At 34.7% G+C, this 20,096-nt stretch overlaps 2 protein-coding genes across 6 annotated transcripts in view; one reads left to right on the plus strand and one right to left on the minus strand.

Moving 5' to 3' along the window:
- The window catches only part of LOC131667831 (trace amine-associated receptor 9), a 104,790-nt gene that overhangs the window by 36,804 nt on the left and 47,890 nt on the right, over nucleotides 1-20,096 (plus strand). The window lies entirely within an intron of this gene.
- LOC131667830 (uncharacterized) lies at nucleotides 17,548-19,861 on the minus strand. 2 transcript variants are annotated; one of them, XM_058941540.1, is made up of 4 exons: nucleotides 19,720-19,861; nucleotides 18,776-19,500; nucleotides 18,177-18,690; nucleotides 17,548-18,073 (listed from the first exon to the last, which is right to left on the minus strand). In XM_058941540.1, the coding sequence occupies exons 2-4, from the start codon at nucleotides 19,476-19,478 to the stop codon at nucleotides 18,028-18,030; spliced, it is 1,263 nt and encodes a 420-aa protein (XP_058797523.1). In that variant the 5' UTR covers nucleotides 19,479-19,500; nucleotides 19,720-19,861; the 3' UTR covers nucleotides 17,548-18,027. The 2 variants fall into 2 exon arrangements, with proteins under 2 accessions (XP_058797523.1, XP_058797524.1); XM_058941541.1 differs by having other exon boundaries at nucleotides 19,715-19,861.

The following is a 20,096-nucleotide window of genomic DNA, read 5'->3' on the forward strand; positions in this document are numbered from 1 at the left end:
TGAATACGCCCGTGGCAATCATCTTCGTCGCCAATACTCGTTGCTGGCCGTATTTTTCCGTTTACAAACTTATCGCTGCGCCGTGTTGCTCCGCACACTCGCACTCTGCTTCAACTCGCCGCGCGATATTCGCGTAATTTCTGATTGGACTGTGACTACGAATCGCTCATACACTCGTTTGGCGCTTTGCGCGCCGAGCGCAGACCGTCTGATTTTCATTGTCGGAGAGGCAAGTATGTAGTGAAACAGGAGGCGCACACGTGTACGCCGATTTGCCCGAAGCTGCCTGATCCCTTTCCTGTGCTCAAGCGATAAGATCTCCTCGATAGCGCGTCGTCGACTGCTGGCCGAGGGACACTTCGGTTATCCGTTCTCTTTATCCGTTTTTGTTTTTTCTTTTCTTTTTTGTTTCACGCGTGATGGATCGACTAGCATGACAAACATAATCACTCCACGTGCCTTGATATTCGAGGCTTTCATGTGCTTATAAAGATTATCTCGCTCATTGACTGAACGTTCGGAACAAATAGATTATTACATTTTAGTGCGCTTCTGTACATAAATATTATTTTTTCTACAAAAAGTCATTTCGATTGAATAAAATTATTTTTTTTAATTCTTCATTAAATATAGCATTATTCAAACTGATTGAATGCAAAAAATGTATACTATTCAAATAACTCTACAGCCCGCAAATAAACGGTAACGCGTCCAATTACAGGTTACTATGAAGAAAAGCTTTATCGATAAGAGTTGACTCGTGCTCGAGTGGATATTTTACCGAGGTAGCCGCAACCAAGGTCAATACACTAGCGGTTGTCCGTGAAAATAAAAACGTTTGATCTTAGGGATAGAAGGTCAAGAAGACAAGATGCGATCGTTTTTTTTATTTATAGGGCATTGATGATCGAAGCTTTCGATAAATTAGTTCACACTGCTGATGTTTTTCTTCCTTGTTCTTTGCTTGACACTCTACTTGATTGAATACTTGATCGGATTTTGTATTCTATCTTCTATGTTTAGGCTCTGTAACTGTAAAAACATTTGAGCATCTATCGTTCTTTTTCACGTTTAATTTGGAAGTTAACGATTAAAGTATTATTGCGTTTGGATTTTATGAGTTGCGCTGCACGAATTTGTAAATTGTCAAAATTAAAAAAATATTCAACACAATTACGTTGAAAAGTCTGCTGACTATTTCCTGCGGTCGTAACCTCTATCAGCTTTTACTGCAAAAAAAGAACGGTCATATCAGTGTGACACGAGATTCGCGTAAAATTTTAGAACCTATAATTTTTTTGTTTTTCGGTGAGGCGTACATTGATTTTAATCATGATGTTTTACTCTCCGTAAATTACGTGCCTTTGTCGACATTTACGTCGGATGCGATGATTTTTTTTCTTCTACAGTTGGTTGTAAAGCTGAGAAAAGATTGATTTACGAGTTAAATCGCGTTTTATAGTCTTTTTTTATAGTTTTTAATCGGCGGCGGTGGAACATATGTACCGCAGAGAAAAGAATACATTTTGCAGGTTGGAATCGTAGTAAAAAAGCTGAGAAAATGACGATGGTAAAAAGCAATAATTAGGATGATAAAAATGAAAATATGAAATGGTACTTTTGAGGATTTTTATTGTAGTGAAGAGAAGTGTCGACAGGACAACAGACTACACTGCGTGAAATGAAGTCGCTGCAAATACATGGACGCATAAAGGAAGCGTGATGGTCCATTAAAACCGAACACTCCTCGTTAGCATAAACCGCAACGCGATGGTACAACTTTGGCTCGTCGTTCAAGCAAACACACGGACACTCGAGAAGTTTTGCCAGCGATTAGCGGGAGCAGCATCGAAAGATCCCTCCCTCCCGCGTGCGGGTGTGGCTTTAATTGAATGATGCTCGCTGAAGCGATAAAGCGCGGATCACACGTGCTGCGCGGCTGTAAAGTAACCGAGGGCGCTGTATTAATATGCACGACAGGTGTACGCAAGCGTTGCTCTTCCCCCCACGCTTACGTTTTGTTTATTAATGGCAAGCAAGCAAGCTCTTAATTAAGGAAGTTTGTGTTGCGCCGAGATATTATATCGCAGCTGGTAATTGCCTGTGGTGCGTTCAGTATTGTTCACATTTATTTGCGAATTATGAGTATTAAATAAGTGTTAATCACGGAGATTTTACGAATAATGGCAAAAGTTATTTCAAATCAAATTTTAAATCTCATTTTTTCAAGTCCTCTATTCTTTATCAATATGATTATGTCATGATTATGTCATTCATCTGTATTCCAGATAACTTTCCTTATTCTCACGTTGAATTTCATCGACTTCTATTATTTTGATATATTCATTTCCGCCTATACATTGCCGGTGATCTACTTTGCCCCCCCCCCCCGGCAAAATTAGTAAAAACTTTAAAGTTCAATGTCTCTGGTAAAAATTAACGTACAGAGTCGCTCAGGGGCGCATTTGAAAGGTTTTTCCAGAACTTTCAAATGATATGACTCATGGATGCCATCAATTGTTTTTTAATTTTTTACAAGTAATAATTCAACATTGAAAATTTGGAAAATTTTTTGTTAAGTTTGAAAATATGCCAAATCTGGGAAAAAATCTTACAAAAATTTGAGTTAGAGCATCTTTTAGCTTTGATTAAGCTCTAATTGAATCACTGGTCAAAAAATTATTTTCGTCAAAACCGACGCGCGCACGGGCATTTTTTCCGGGAAGTAACAGTTTTTTTAAACATTTTTTTATCTCCGTAAATTCTAAAAACTTAAAAAAATATATAGGAGAAAAAATGTTTATTTTTACAAGTGAAATACTGCACTATTTTCTTTAAATTTTTTCGAAAAATAATTTTTGACGATTTAAAAAAAATTTTTTTCGCACTGGTACGCCAAAAAGATGAAAAACTACATCAAATTTTTTTTTTTCACTCATTCAATATTATTCCATAATAAATATCATTAATTTTGCTAAAAAAAGAGAAAAATTTTTCTAAAACAAAAAAAAAGAAAATTCATTTTTTTGAAAAATTCATGACATTTATTATGGAATAATAGTAAATGTGTGAAAAAAAATTTGATGTAGTTTTTCATCTTTTTGGCGTACCAATTGAGAAAAAAAAATAGTGCAGTATTCCACTTGCAAAAATAAACATTTTTTCTCCTATATATTTTTTTGAATTTTTAGAATTTATGGTGATAAAAAATGTTTAAAAAAACTGTCACTTGCTGAAAAAAATGCCTGTGCGCGCGTCGGTTTTGACGAAAATTATTTTTTGACCAGTGATTCAATTAGAGCTTGATCAAAGCTAAAAAATACTCTAACTCAAATTTTTGTAAGATTTTTTTTCTAGATATGGCAAATTTTCAAAGTTAGCAAAAAATTTTCCGAATTTTTTATGTTGAATTATTACTTGTGACGAATCGATAAGATGAGTCAAATGATCTCGCTCAAAGAGGCGGCCGATGGCTCGCTCGACGCGGTCTGCGAGCAACTTCACGCTGAAACTCGCTCGCGAGTTGCTCGCAATATAGACCAACAGAGACTCCGTTTCCCGCCGCCGAAGCAGCAACAGCTCCAGAGGGCTCCGTACTGTTTTCTATAATAGAAGAAGACGGCTAGTTCTTGAGTAGGAGTTTTGCAGCATTCTTTGGAACAAGAAGACGATTGAAAGGTGTGACAATATCATCATCGAAGAAGAATTTCCTGACTCTTACTGCTGGCGTGGATTCAACGAATATTAGATAAGTAACCTGATCTACGTTAGACTGCCTGAGAATTTTAACTGTAACTTCGAACCATTTGAATTTTAAATATTGAATTGGAAACGAAAGGGCCGTTCGCGCAAAGACAGTAAATTGCAATATAAAATAACGAATGGAATTTGTAATTTAGATCATGTAATTAGTGATGGAATTTTATGATTGCATCGCGTATTTTATATAGTTTTATAAAATATTGACTCAACGAGAATTGGAATTACTAACATTTTGTTGTAATATAATTAGCATAACGAACTAGTGAATTTTGTAATGAATGACGTATTGAATTAGTTTGTGAATAGTATGGGAGTGACTAGTGTGAGTGTGGCGGAATGAATGTGTGAGGATGGAATGAATGATTTGTGAAGATTATTTTAACATTGAAATAAGAAATAACGAAAATGTAAAGTAATGGGTGCGCGCCGAATATAATATCACTATATATATATATGAATGGCAATTCAATTGATGAGATTAATGATCATTGTAAAAGGGGAAAAATGGGATTGAATACTAATCTTGTAACGGATTTAATTTAAATTATGTTCTATTGCTCAATTGGTGAATAAATACTGAGATGTTCAGTGTTGAGATTTGACATTGAATTTAGAGTTTCTTGCATTCTTAGTCTTAAGTATGTGACCACTAATTTGAATATACTAACATTTAAATATAATATTTACATTGGCGCCCAGCTAAAAGGTAAACTCATGTAATCCATGTTTACTTACTGATGAGCAATGAGCATGGCGTGTACGTAACAAGGTCGGGTAGACAATCGAAACAAAGGAATATTGATCTTAGTTTCGCGAATAAGCGAATAAAAGTGAAAAGTAATAATAGGGCTAATACAATGGTTTTGCATCATGATGACGAGGTGATAAACCAACAAGGACAATCTGATGACTTGGAAACGCTAAGGCAGCTAACAGTGGAACAGGCGCAAAGGATGGCTAATATACAAGGCGAATTGGAGAGAGTGCGTTTAGAGCTGGCAAATCAACCGAAGATTGAAGATCTTAAGAAACAACTAGTCGAAAGGGAACAACAAATTCAACGTCTTCAGGCTGCGCAGCGGCCAGAGAACGCCAATAAAAGCGATGAGAGCGATCATCTTCGGGAGCTGCAGCAGCGACTCACGGCGCGGGATACGGAGTTGATACAATTGCGGGATGCGTGCGGAGCGGTTGAAGATCGCCCGGATGGTCCGTCTCAGCGGCTGAATCAAGTTCCTGCACAGCGTGATTACACAGCGGAGATATGTGCGATTATGGGTAATGTAACAAGCATGCAAATTGATATTAAATTGCCGGAGTTTCATGATGAAAATTCAGCTAATCCTTTAGAGTTCTTGGATGATTTTGAGGGGTTCTGTTTAGCAAAGAATATTAATAGAGATAGTAAATTAAAATTATTAAATATAGCATTACAAGGTAGAGCAAAATTATGGTACGGTTTGCAAGGAGATTTGAGGGATTTTGATGATTTTAAAAATAGGTTCCAAAGTGAGTTCTATGGTACAACAGCACAATTTAACTTTAAAGATAAATGGTTGAGTAAAAGATTTAATAGCAGAGAGGATAAAAGTTTACAGAGTTATTATTATAAGCAGCTAAAACAAGCTAGCTACTTAAGGCCAATATTAAACCAATACGAGAAGAACTTTTCAATTATGAAACAATTTCCAATGTCAGTAAGAGATAGATTGGCATTAATTGATTACAGTAATTCTAATGATATAATTAAGATAATAGTAAATTTAGACAATTTATATAATGAAAAGATAAGAAAATATGAGAAAGGTCAGAATTATTCTGGTTATGACAAGCAAGAAAAGGTACAAATTAATCAATTCAAATTGCAAAACAAATATTCAAATTTTAATCACAAAGGTAGAGGAAATTATAGAAAACCGTGGAATAATGGAAGGGGACAAAGCAGATACAATCAAAATCGTTGGAATCAAAATTTTCCAAATAACAATTATGCAAACCAAAATTATTCAAATCACAATTTTTGTCAAGGTTATACTCAACAAATATCAAATAATCAAAATTCTCAGGCACACAGTAATTTGAACGCAACTAGAGAAACCCCTGCTTTAACTCCGGATATACGTTTTCCTCCTCCAGCAATAAATAATGGTAATCCGATATCCAATGAAAATTCGCAAAATCAGACTAATCATTTAAACGACAAATCGGCGCGTTGAGTTGTGGTCCGTCGGCGCGTCAATATCACAATGATATAGTTACAGAATTAAATAGAGATATTCATAGTCAGGACCAGGAAAATAAAGCTGATACAATGGAAAAAGTTCCACTGTCTCCACACTTACTTTGTACAGTATGTGATAGAAGAGTTTTGTCACTTATAGATACAGGTAGCCAAATTAGTGCAATATCAGAAGATTTTTACAATGAATTAAAATATTCACAGGTTTTATTAGAATTACCAGTAGCTAATATGATGGTTTCAGTAGCAATTGGTAAAAAATCAACAAAGATAAAGAAACAAGTATTTTTGCAAATTAGTATTGATGGAGAAAAATTTGAGTTTATTTTCTTTATAGTACCTTTATTGGCGAGTAAAATGATTCTCGGAAATGATTTTAATTTAAAAGTAGGTTTAATAATTAATTATTGGAGCAGAACTATACAGATAAAAAATAGAATAGTATCGCAATCATCAACGTTGTTTGAGACAAGTGCGTCAGAGGGGTTGATTTTAATAAAAAATAATGATCAAACATGCATATATATAGTAAAATTAGAAGAAAAGGAGAAATTTAATAAAAATGTTAGAAAAATGATTGAAGTAGAATTAAAAAACCCTCAAGAAAAAGAAATAATAAAGAATAATATAAAAAAATATCAAATGTGTAGTATAGATATAATTAAACAAATAAATGATCAAGTAATAGAGGGTATAGAAAACGATGAAATGAAAGAATATTTAAATGAAACGGATAAATTAATAATGAATGCATGTAAAGTAGAAAATAAAAAAGAATCAACGTTCTCGGATCAACTTGAATCAATCGCGGAAAACCTGTCAATGATTGATGAAAAGCAAAAATACATAATGATTACAATGTTAAAGCAATTTGAAAATTTATTTTTAGATAAACCGGGTTGTGTAAAAAATTATACGCATAAACTTCGTTTAAAAAAACAAAATCCAATAATTAATCAAACTTATCCAGTGCCATATGCTATGAGAGATGAAGTTGAAGAGTGCATAAAGAGGATGCTTGAAGCTAAAATAATCGAACCTGCGATAAGTCCGTATTGTAATCCGTTGCGTGTTATACGTAAAGAGGATAAAACGATTAGAATATGTCTTGATGCGAGAAATTTGAATAAATTCATTGAAGACGACCATGAGTCACCACCGATTGTCGCGGATATTGTGCAGAATTTTTATAAGTGTAAATTTTTTTCAAAGATTGACATGTTGATGGGATATTGGCAGATAGTTTTGGATGAGGAGTCCCGTCCTTTAACAGCATTTGTTTTTAAAGGGAGGATGTATCAATTTATTCGCGTACCGTTTGGAATAAAAACAGCTGGAAGTGGTTTTATTCGAGCTTTTACAATAGCATTATTAAGCGAAACAAAAATAATAGATATTTTTAAAATTTATCCAGAATTTGAAGATGTAAATGAGGAGAGTGTAAATGAGGTTGCTAAATCAATACCAATAAATGTTCACAAAGAAACAGCAACGTACGTGGATGATTGTGCAGTAGCAACTCCGACATTTAAACGACATATCCAAGTTTTACAAATAATTTTTTCAAAATTGATGGCCAATGGATTCACTATTAACATAAAAAAATGTCAATTTTTAGTAAAGGAAATAATATTTTTAGGTTTTGTCTTGTCATATCAGGGAATTCGTCCTGATCCAAGCCGCATAGAAGTGATTAGGAATTTTGAAGAACCAAAAAATAAAACTCAATTGCAAAGTATACTCGGAGTTTGTAATTATTATCGTCGTTTCGTGATAAAACATAATAGTTTCGTTACGCCGTTTAGAGATTTGTTAAAAAACGATGCGAAGTGGCTATGGACCGAGAAACATGCGCAGGCATTTAACGCACTTAAACATAATTTTATAGATGCTGTTTGCTTGAGTCATGTGATACCGGATACTCCGTTTAGAGTCCAAACTGATGGTAGTGTTCAGGGTATCGCGGGAATTTTATATCAGATTGATGGGAATGGTGATTATTGTATAATTTCTTTAGCGAGCAGATGTTTAACAGAAGTTGAATCAAGGTATACAACCACGGAAATAGAGTTGTTGGGAATTGTTTATTCTGTTGCTAAGTTTGGGGATTATTTGGTGGGCCGGAAGTTTGAGATTGTTACGGATCATAAAGCTCTTACGTTTTTGAATTCTACAAATTTTCACACTTCTCGGCTCATAAGAATGGCCCTGTACTTGCAGCAGTATTCATTTACAGCGGTGCATTGTCGTGGAGTAGATAACTTGGTCGCGGATTTTTTTAGCAGAAATCCTGAGAGTAAATTCAAAGAACAAATACAATCACCGATCAGCATATCATCTTTATATAAATATTCTCTTTCACAAAACAAAAAACATGAGTCAGTTGCTTTGTTGATTATGGCAATGAGTGAGGAAGATGCGACGTTGAAAATAATAATGAAAAATATAGGTAAAAAACAAAGAGATGATTCAGGTTGTGCAAAGTTTTTTAAACAATTAAAGAATAATAACAAACAAAATAATAATTTACAATTATATAATGAAGTATTATTTATAAAAGAGTTAAAGAGCGAAATATGGCGTATAATCATACCGGCGGAAATAAAAGTGGAAATAATAAAGTTAACACATGCGAAGTAGGGACACCCAGGTGTGTTTAAAACACTTTCGTATTTGAAGCAATATTATTATTGGAGGACAATGAGTAGAGACGTCAAGGCGTACATAAAGAAGTGTGATCTTTGCCAGCGTGTAAAGTACTTGTCGATCGCGATGGAGGGACCATATCAATTAGTTGATTCAGTAAAGCCGTCAGATTTAGTGACGGTAGATTTCTATGGTCCTCTCCCTCGCGGTCGAGGGGGAGTGGAGTATGTGTTTGTGATATTGGATGCGTTTTCTAAGTTAGTTCGTCTTTATCCGATGAGAAGGGCTACTACGGACGCAGCATTAAAAAGAATTACTGATGACTATATTCCTGATTGCGGAATATTTAAAAGAATATTGAGTGACAATGGTAGTCAGTTTACTTCTCAGAAATGGAAGATCGAGTTGGAGAAATTGGGCATAAAAGTAGTGTATAGTTCGGTTAGACATCCACAATCTAATCCTACCGAGCGAGTAATGAGAGAGATTGGTAGATTATTTAGAACTTACTGTGAAAAGAAACATACCGCATGGCCATTGTACTTAAAAAAAAATTCAAGACATGTTAAATATCACAACACATTATAGTACAGGTTGTGTACCTCATGAACTGCATTTTGGAAAACCTATTAAAGACGAGATATTAAGGATTTTGAGATTTCCTGAATCAAAAATAATAGATAAAGAATTTTTAATAGTTTTTGCTAGAAAAAATATTGAAAGAAGTTTTACAACGCGTATTAGGGGTCAAAAGCCTTCAAAGGTTGTAATTAAAGAGGGAGATTTAGTGTTATTGAGAGTGAAGCATTTATCCAATGCACTAGACAAGGTGACAAAAAAGTTCTTCCATTTGTTTGAGGGACCTTTTAGAATCTCCAAGGACTTAGGACAGAATGCATTTGTATTGGTTGATCCTAATGACGATAATATTGTAGTTGGTACCTATAATCGTACAAATTTGCGCAAATATAATGTTTAACAAGAATGAGAATTTGAGTATGATAATATTGATATTCTGTGCAAAATGTATGAGAAATGTTATGAAATAATGTTCAGTGTGTGAGTGAAATGAGAAGAATGAATAAAATGCGTTGAACAATAGTGAAAATGAAGATGAATGTTTAAAGAGATGGATGGTATGAGAGAAATGATTGTGTGAGAATGAAAGTATGTGTGTCGTAACGTAGAGTAAGTTTAGGATAAGTTTGTATTTATATTAGCGTTGAATGAATAATTGACGAGAATCTTTGCGAATGAAAGAACATTGTAATTATGTATGAAATTTAAGATAAGTTATAACTCAAAAAATAATGAATGTATAGAGGTGCACCGAAAGGATCGATTCGAATTAATGGAGAAAGTAACCGGTTATGTAAGATAATGTAAATAGATGGATTGAAGGGTTTTAAGCGGTGTTAAGTATGAGTGAGAGGTGCAATGGCGCTTTCGTTTCAAATTTGTTGTGGACTTGTATTTCATGAGGGCGGATTGTGTTTTTGGCGTAGAATTCTTCTCCACCAAAAAAGGGGGAGTATGTGACGAATCGATAAGATGAGTCAAATGATCTCGCTCAAAGAGGCGGCCGATGGCTCGCTCGACGCGGTCTGCGAGCAACTTCACGCTGAAACTCGCTCGCGAGTTGCTCGCAATATAGACCAACAGAGACTCCGTTTCCCGCCGCCGAAGCAGCAACAGCTCCAGAGGGCTCCGTACTGTTTTCTATAATAGAAGAAGACGGCTAGTTCTTGAGTAGGAGTTTTGCAGCATTCTTTGGAACAAGAAGACGATTGAAAGGTGTGACAATATCATCATCGAAGAAGAATTTCCTGACTCTTACTGCTGGCGTGGATTCAACGAATATTAGATAAGTAACCTGATCTACGTTAGACTGCCTGAGAATTTTAACTGTAACTTCGAACCATTTGAATTTTAAATATTGAATTGGAAACGAAAGGGCCGTTCGCGCAAAGACAGTAAATTGCAATATAAAATAACGAATGGAATTTGTAATTTAGATCATGTAATTAGTGATGGAATTTTATGATTGCATCGCGTATTTTATATAGTTTTATAAAATATTGACTCAACGAGAATTGGAATTACTAACATTTTGTTGTAATATAATTAGCATAACGAACTAGTGAATTTTGTAATGAATGACGTATTGAATTAGTTTGTGAATAGTATGGGAGTGACTAGTGTGAGTGTGGCGGAATGAATGTGTGAGGATGGAATGAATGATTTGTGAAGATTATTTTAACATTGAAATAAGAAATAACGAAAATGTAAAGTAATGGGTGCGCGCCGAATATAATATCACTATATATATATATGAATGGCAATTCAATTGATGAGATTAATGATCATTGTAAAAGGGGAAAAATGGGATTGAATACTAATCTTGTAACGGATTTAATTTAAATTATGTTCTATTGCTCAATTGGTGAATAAATACTGAGATGTTCAGTGTTGAGATTTGACATTGAATTTAGAGTTTCTTGCATTCTTAGTCTTAAGTATGTGACCACTAATTTGAATATACTAACATTTAAATATAATATTTACATACTCGCAAAAAATTAAAAAACAATCATTGGCATCCATGAGTCATACCATTAGATTCTCAAATAACATTTGTAAACACTCTAAAAGCATAATTCCTTGCTTTCGTCCTCTGAAATAGATACACGTGATTCAATTCGAAATATAAATATGCCGAGAATTCTCATCGCATTGATCAATATACTTTAGACACGTAGATGTCAAAAGGATATACTCGTCACTGCCATCAGTAAATTATGTTCGTGACATGTGCGCTTCAGGTGTGCCAGTCCCTGGGCTGAAAGATTCGTGCAGATGAGACTTATCCTAAACAATAATTCTCAACTCTCATTCTTCGGCACGTACGGGGAAACCCGCAACTTTCTCTCTGGCCAGATGTACACAATACCAGGTAGAGGAACGATGCGCTATTTAGAGCGTGTTTAGGTAGCCTGCTATCTTTGAAGGATGGCTTCCCTTTCTAGCCACTCTGATTGGTTCCCCTCCGTCGAGGCCTAATTAGTCAAGGATGTTTCCTTCGTCTTTTCTCGATGAAAATTGCTGAACGAGTTTGTCTTTAGCTACTACTCGCGATAAGCGATGTCGCTGCGTGTAAGGATCAAGTGCTTGCTTGTGAGTATGAGTGAGTGTTTGGCGGTGTGATCACCGCTTAATCGGATCCGACCAACGACGCAAGGGCTATTCGGCGACACGGGCCTAGCTGAGGATAGGTGCGATATCCCCAGATGTGTCTCTACCTCTTGAGCAACGCTGTCACCTTGGACAGAGCGGTTCACCTCGTCTATAAGGCCAAGGTAATAAGGTCTGTGCCCTTTTTAAAACGTTGGTGCTACGTAGCCCTAGGAAACATCTTCCTTTCGCACAGTGAGTACAAGCGGCGTCGTCGTAGCAAGCGAGCGACGTATAACGAACTATCGTATAGTGTAAGTAATTTTGTACGCGTACCCTGAATGGCTTTTCCCCCAACTGTGACTGGGGTTATTTTAATGTCGGCTAGGTCTCTCGCTTTCTGTAATTAAACTAAATCAAACTAAAGGCGTTCTTCTGATTGTAATCCACACATTCCCCTCTTTAATTAAATTAGATTTTTTTCTTCTTTTTTCTTTCCTTGTTTATTAATTACGAACAATTAAAACAAATTATGTAATTTAGCTTGCTTGACATGCTTGTAGGACGTTGACCACGTGCTTTTTTTTGCCTCGGATGTCGAATTGTACGCATCTCATGGTTTCGCATGTTGTCACGCGATCGTGAGTGATCGGAACTGGCGATATCAAGTCGCTCGTTATGTTCGACAAGGTCCTTATTTCACCTGCGGAATTATCAAAAAAGCTTGGTAGATATTATCTTGTTTCTGTTGGCAAGGTGCGAGTTTGGCACGAGCAAAAGCTTTCGAATCTGAATAATCTTGGCGCTTGAAATGTAAGCAGCCTTACCTCTGCCATTGACTTGGTAAACTGCAAGTGAGCGAGTTGCGATATTTCCATCGACGACGATATAACCGCCTACGGACTGAGCCAAACTCACAGACCGACAGTCATCATGCACGATCCATTCGTGTTGTTCTCTCACCACGTATCCCCCTTCATCGAAAGCCATCGTGTAAGCTTTCTCTTGGCACATCGCGCTACGGCCAATAATTATTCACAGCAATCTCGAAACTCGTTTCGTTGGCGACAATCGCACGCGCGATCATCGTCGTCACGTCATCGCTGATCTGTGCTACGTGCAATTGGCATGAGTTCAAGTTCAGAATAGCGAATCTCTTATGTTTTTCGACTTGGTATATCAAAACAATGTTGTCAGTGCCGAAAATGCGCAACTCAAGTACTTCACCTTTGTCAAAGTTGAAGCTGCAGGAGCGCAGGTGTCTTGCGCTGTCGAGAAAAGATTGCCGCTCAATTCTCTTGGAAGAAAGTGCAGTGCCGATCATGGCAGTAACCGAATACTAATAGCGGACTATCTTCGTATAGATTGAACAGTCTTTCCTTCAAGAGCTTGATTTAGATGTATCGAGTAGCTATTCGATGTGTCGATTGCTCTTGAGCTCGTAATGGAACTCAGTAGCAAAAGCATTGCTTCTTTCCGAAGTAATATCGCGATGGATGTTTCTTTTTATTCACTTATCGAAAAAAGATTTCTGCCGTAGAAATTGACAATTTTCTGAAATTACTTTAGAGAATACAAGTTTTCTTATTTTAAGAAATGTTTAATTAAAAACTTCATTTTATGTGAAATAATGATTGTTATTGAATCAATAGCATATTTCAAGTCAGACTAGAGAACTTTTTAAAATGTTTGCTTCTTTACTTTTTACATTTAAATAATCGAAAACGAACTGTAGAAAACATTTTTTTTATTTCGTAGCCGTGATATTTATAAAAAGTTCATTCTTATCTAATTGATTAAAAGTTAAAAAGAATTAATTAAACTCGCAGTCGATCTGGAAATAAAAGTTGACCTTCCAGCAAGTGAACGCAACTAAAGCAATACAAGAAATCATATAAGAAATATTCATCAGTTTCGTAATAAGAGATAATTCATAAATCTAAAGAAAGCGTCGGTAATTCAAATAAAAGTTTGATTGATTGAAAGCTATTGAAAGCTGGAAATCACAACAAGTCTTCACGAACATTCCAACTTGTCATTTGACCATTTTAGATAAGATTACTTAAAATATAAAACAATAACTGCTATTGCTCGATTTATTTTGTAGTGTAAAGTGTATTGTATTGTTGCAGCATTATATAGAGTATTATGAATCCCCAAATTAAACATAGTACATTGATGATGTAATGCGAATGATATAAGAAGAGCAGAATTTTCCTTTTTCTTATAAAATTCCTATCATAAGTATTAGAAATTTCTGCCAGCAAGATAAATCACACTTACTTACAAGGTGTGTCGTTGGGACATAAATCGGAAAAGCAATGATTCCATCCATACTTCAAGAAAAAATGTAAGCTTTCTATTACAAATCCATCTCTTTGTGTACAGATTCAACTTTCAATAACATTATTTCCAACATATTTTCCCGTAGTGTCAAATTTCCATATGTTACTAGCAAAGCGGTAAGTTGGGATACATTTCTTTATTTTATCATCACGAGAATCGGTAGTTAACACTAAAAAAATCGTCTCTCGACAAGTTGAAAATATTTAACAAATGTATAAGATTAGCGAGATTTAGCACCTTTTCGATCTTAATATTACCATCAAGGTCAAATTATATGTAAGTGATGTTTCCGATAACCGTGTAGAAAACTGTCAATAATTGATGCGTTCACTTTATTTGCTTTTTCAATCTGTTATCGATAGCTGAAAACTCTCTTATCATATCAGATCTAAAATTCGAATTGAGTTAATGATTCATTGTATTTAAAAAAAATAATTTGTCTAAGCTTGCAGTCATTATCAATCAAGTAAAACCAAAGTGTTTTATTCATCGGACGAGTAAAATCGATTGCCTAGTAATCCTTGCTCGGAGATTTTGATAAAGCAGTGAAGTTATATGGTGTACCTATCCAATTTCTAATGTTTACAACATTTTCACTCAAATCTCACGTACGAGAAAATTGGCATTCAAAGCTCATCGAATCATGAACTATGATATCAATCGTTTCGTTATCAGCTCCCGACATGTATGAAGATTTAATATCCAAATCACCAACCTTTATATAGGCAGTCTACAGTTCACGAAATTCATTATTACACACCAGTCTTTGTCGTGTTCATTACTCCATTTCAGTAGAGCTTTTTTACTGTCAATTGCGAGAAGACGGTCGGAAGGTCGGATGCAATTTCTCCTAGTGCCAGAGAAATAATAACGGCAATATTGCAGAAAAGCAAATTGTGTTGATCATTCAATTTTTTAGAATTTAGTCTATCAGTTTCTAGCAGTAGACAAGCTGTGCATTCATTAGCTAGGGATTCAGTTTGTTCCAAAATATCATATACGAGGTTTCAATCGATAAAACTACCATTTCCTTTTGGTATCAGATTACTATGTCTTTGGAAAGCATGATGCACAAAATAATTTTTAAAACCGCTAACGTGAATTACAGTTACGCGTGAAATTTCAATAGCGATTATTTCTTTGATTACAACCAGTTTACTTACGTATTTCTGAAATCACGATTATAAATAAGAATTTCGTAAAAATTAGATTTTATTTAAATAGATAAATTGATTAATAAAAAATGTACAAGAGCGTAAAGCAAAGAGGCTACGTTTCTTACTCTTATCTGATAAAATGATTTAAAGTTCATACTCCGCAACGAAAGAAAAATGTTTAGTTTCATGCGATCAGATAATGCTCACGCTATACGTATGCTCTAAAAATTCTAATAAAACTTACCTACCATTCACTTCAACTCAACATATATATAAATATTTAATGACGATTTGCGCTAAGGTCTTTATCCGTCGGTGTACGATTACATTCGTGCAAGAGAGAAGATACTAGTTCTATGAACGCAATTACTGTGCACTGATGATTGAAATAAGATGGTTTCATTGTTGATCTTCATCTGACCAGCCAGTCGTGACTGTTAAAATAACTTTTCATCGCAAACATTCATCGCACTAGGTATAATTTATTCAATAAATGAGTTTATAAAATTAATAAGAATTTCACAAAAAAATACGATATTTTTTTCACGCAATCTCATCAAATGAGGTCCAAACGTGACAGACAAATAACTTAAATTATCATCTGCTTATCATAAATACACATAACGTACATTAGGACACATATTAGAGAAGCAAAATTCCTGTTTTTCATTCACGTGAAAGTATTATGTACTAATGATAAACCCACGACTAGAACAAATGAACGTACTGATACTTATATAAACAACAATTCATCTTTAGCATCTAAATACCAGTAATATCAATTTACATAAGAGCGTAAGTAATATTCGATTCTGTCGTATAGCAAACTGTCAGCAGTTGATATGTCAATGAAACATCAATAGCTTCTTCTAATCTATGATTGTTAGCCGGAAACACCTTTATCACATCTATCTCGCCTGAAATAGAAGCATTATTATCAATTGATGCATAAAAAATTTCATAATTTATTTTTATTTTTCACCCTTTTCGTTAACTTTGTAAACGCGAAGTGTTTTATTTAATTGCTCAGTGTAATCAACTGCTAGATGATTTTTATTTTTCGACCGCATCAAAGAAATTATATTGTATGGAATCTTCAATCATTCTTTCATGTCTTCCATAACATTACCATCGAGAACTAATGTACATTTACAAACAGTCGACCTACGCCGAAAACTCTGAATTTTTCATGATGATATCAATTGAATTTTCGTTAGTTCCTGTTACGTACGAAGACTGAATCTTAAAGTCGTCGACCCTGAGGTAGATGGCACTATAGTTGGAAAAATCAACTATTGCATATCGACTACTATCATTTTTATTTTTCCACTTTAAAAGCCCTTTTCCAACCTTGAATGCGTAAAAATCAAAGTCATGGCCGACTTTCCCACGACTTTCGGTAGAAAAAAGAGCTATGTTGCATAACAGTAAATGCTCGCCTTGTTTACTTAATAGCTTGTTAGTTTTTAATGCAAGAGAATATTTGCGTTCATCAGCTGTTGGTTCAATTTGATCACAAGTGCTGTAAATTAAACCTGGAGCATTGGAAATAACTCGATCTCGAGAAAAGTTACTTCGTTTTTCTAACATGTGAGGAATAGGAGTTAAATTGAAGCCGCTGGCACTGACTATGATCGAGATTATCAATACAACAGCTTCAGTAAACTTACCGAATGAACACTTGAGATGTTCATGTACAACTGATGCACTGATCAGTTGTAACTAAATATATCGTATGGATAGTTTACAGTGATTTGCATTCTGCAATGCTTTTCTGCTGGTTATTAATTGGTAGAAGCAAAGAAAAACGCATCGATCTCATGGATTGAATTTATCTACGTGTAACTTTCTCAATAGTAAAGTTATTTTTTATTCTTACAAACTCGTTCTGATCATTATTTGACAGGAAATGTGGTAGTAATTTAATTGAGATTAGAAAAAGATCACAGTTTAATACAAGTGAGCAGAGGATACACATGACACACTTATGAATGCATGTATCGCGTCGATCAATGACAATTATGCAAGTAATAAAAAATGATTACGTGTTACCGATTGTACGATGCAGCCCTACTAGCGGTTAAATACAGAACTGACTTAGATCATTAGTGGCTTGAAACTCAATAATAGTGAAGTTATTTCTATTACTGAATAAAAATTATAGTCGTTGAAACAATGCTAGGGTAATTTTTTTTTGTTTAGTGTGCAATGTAATAAAAATAAGCATTTATCATTTCAATGAACTTTATCATAATTAGCTAAGAGTTGATTATTGTTTGTTTCAGGTTAGAAGACATTATATTTGGAATGACCATTGATTGTGTAAGTGTTTTACAGCTTTTCATAAAACTGATTTTACAGCATTCATTAGCATGTTGTTTATTTAAATGAAGTATATAAAAATATTTTAATCACTCTTGCTAAGATTATAAAGTTATTAAAAAATTTTATTTGTCATTCTTTATTAAAATTGAACAAAAAATATAAATATACTGCCATATGTAATGAAAAAAATTATATAAATTAATTATAAAAGCTCAACGGCGACGATAGAGATTCTTTGGTTCCTTGTGCAATATAAATTTTCATACCTACAATTTATTTGCGTCTGAATGTTCTAACACATGATATATTTCCTAATTATAGAAATTTTCTTTCATGTATGAAATATAATAATGTGTGAATTTTCAAACGCATTATTTCAGATTATGCCAGCCAAAATCTCCGATATATTCCCCTGCGTATCGTATCGCTGAAATTCGATCGTAATAACATAAATAAACATTTAGAAATAAGAAAAGAAGTAACAGAATAATTTTACACTCTACATAAATAACAGTAATAACATAATTCACCCGCTTAAATCTTTCTTCGTGAAACAATTCACTTCGACGCTCACTCGGCCATCTGTTCCTCGATAATCGCACACATAAGATAAACAAATATTTTTGTTTTCATTTCTGACGAAATGAATGGCATCCAAATTGAACCTGTCACCACATTTCAATTGTGCTATTTCCAATGATTTTAGGATTTGCGTCACTGGATCGAAAATTCTGAGCGAAAAATATTTTTCATCGCCGGTCAGACATTCTTCGACAAAATCAATCTTTGAACAATTGATGGTGAGTAATAGAAAGCCACCATCGGGAAGATTGAATACTTTAGCGGAATGCAAGTATGTGAAATCTATTGGCTTGAAATTTGTCTCAATCTTCAATGCACCATGGTGATCAAATTGCCCGCACGTTAAATTTGAATAGTTCAAGGCACATACGGTTAGAAGTTTGTGAGTTGACGATACTGTTATCTTATTGGATTGTGGGTGAAGATTTCCTGCCGGATATTCCTTAAGTATTTTAACTAGACCTTTATCAAGCATAACAACGAAAAAAGTCTTAGCGATTAGCGAGAATTTCATATAGTTCCATTTGTAACTAACTGTCGTACTTACCATTACTGTCGACTTTGTACACTCGAACAAATGTTTTGTTTATGACAGAGTTCGTATCAACAACCAAACGTTTTCCACTAGCAATATGAACGATATCAATAATATCGTTATATTCGTCAACCCAATTGGTAGGATTTTGAATAACGTTGCCGTTCACGTCTACAATCATTCGGCACCACTTTGCACGCAAACAAGGACTTTCTTTTCTATTATCTTGCACAATGACGTCAAAAGTGCCATTGAAAGGTGCGCTTATTTTATTCAAACTGACTTTCCAGTCATCGTGGATCTTCGGATATACGACTCTACAATCTGAAAAATTAACAATGGCAAATCTGTTGTAACGACTTAAGAATTGTAAGATAACTGTATTTTCGTCGAGGGCGTAAATATTTTTGACTCTGTTCACGGGCATACTACTGGACCTGATAGTAATATCACAAAAACGCAAATGGTCGTACGAATCAGGTGGTTCGTTGGTTTCAACGATCAGAGTACAACTACAATCGTAGCTCGTCTCATTGTTGTCGCATACACCGTATACTAATCGTGAACTCGGCTGTTCGTGTGTATCTTGAAAGAGCTCCGTTGAGAATGGCAATATGTGCGTTATCGTTTGCACTTTGATACATGAGATTTCTATCACTTGCGATACGATCAAGACGGAGACCAATATTAGCATTATTTTTTCACTCGTCTTCATCCTACTTGTTTTTTTCGTAATACTGAAAAAGAAAGTTTTTGTAATAAATAGCTCCGAAAGCAATAAAAAGAATTATTGTCACAAATAAATTAAATCCGGTTAGATAATATAAGACATTGAAATGGTGTTATTGTTCTGTCTGTGTACGTAGGAACGAACAAAAATCAGCTGCCGATAAAAATCTACAACATATAGCGAATGTATCGTTTGCAAACAAATTTAAAAAAAAAACATACATTACCAAATGTAATTTGATTGCGTTTTTCCGTCCAAACCTGCTTATTTCGCGGATTGGATAAAATAATATCTAATGAAAATACACGTGCTCGCTTCTGAATTACCCTCTGACTCCGACACTAGCAGCCCACGCTTCGTTTTCCCACTGCGACCTCTGACGTTACAAGGGTTGAGGCCCCTTTTCAGGTACTCATATCTGCGCGCGCACATCTTTATTAACCGGTAAATTTAAACTTTCATTCTTGCAATGTATCAAAGTTAATATCGATTTTTTAATAGCGTTAATGTAAGTGTGTAAAACAGTGCTGTATATTCATTTGATTACGAAATTATTTATGTCTAAGTCAACCAATAATTAAACTTACCAAAATTCAAACACCC

Source organism: Phymastichus coffea, unplaced genomic scaffold, assembly GCF_024137745.1.
Source record: "Phymastichus coffea isolate CEN01 unplaced genomic scaffold, Cenicafe_Pcof_1.1 PCOF00071, whole genome shotgun sequence".
NCBI classification, from domain to species: Eukaryota; Metazoa; Arthropoda; class Insecta; order Hymenoptera; family Eulophidae; genus Phymastichus; species Phymastichus coffea.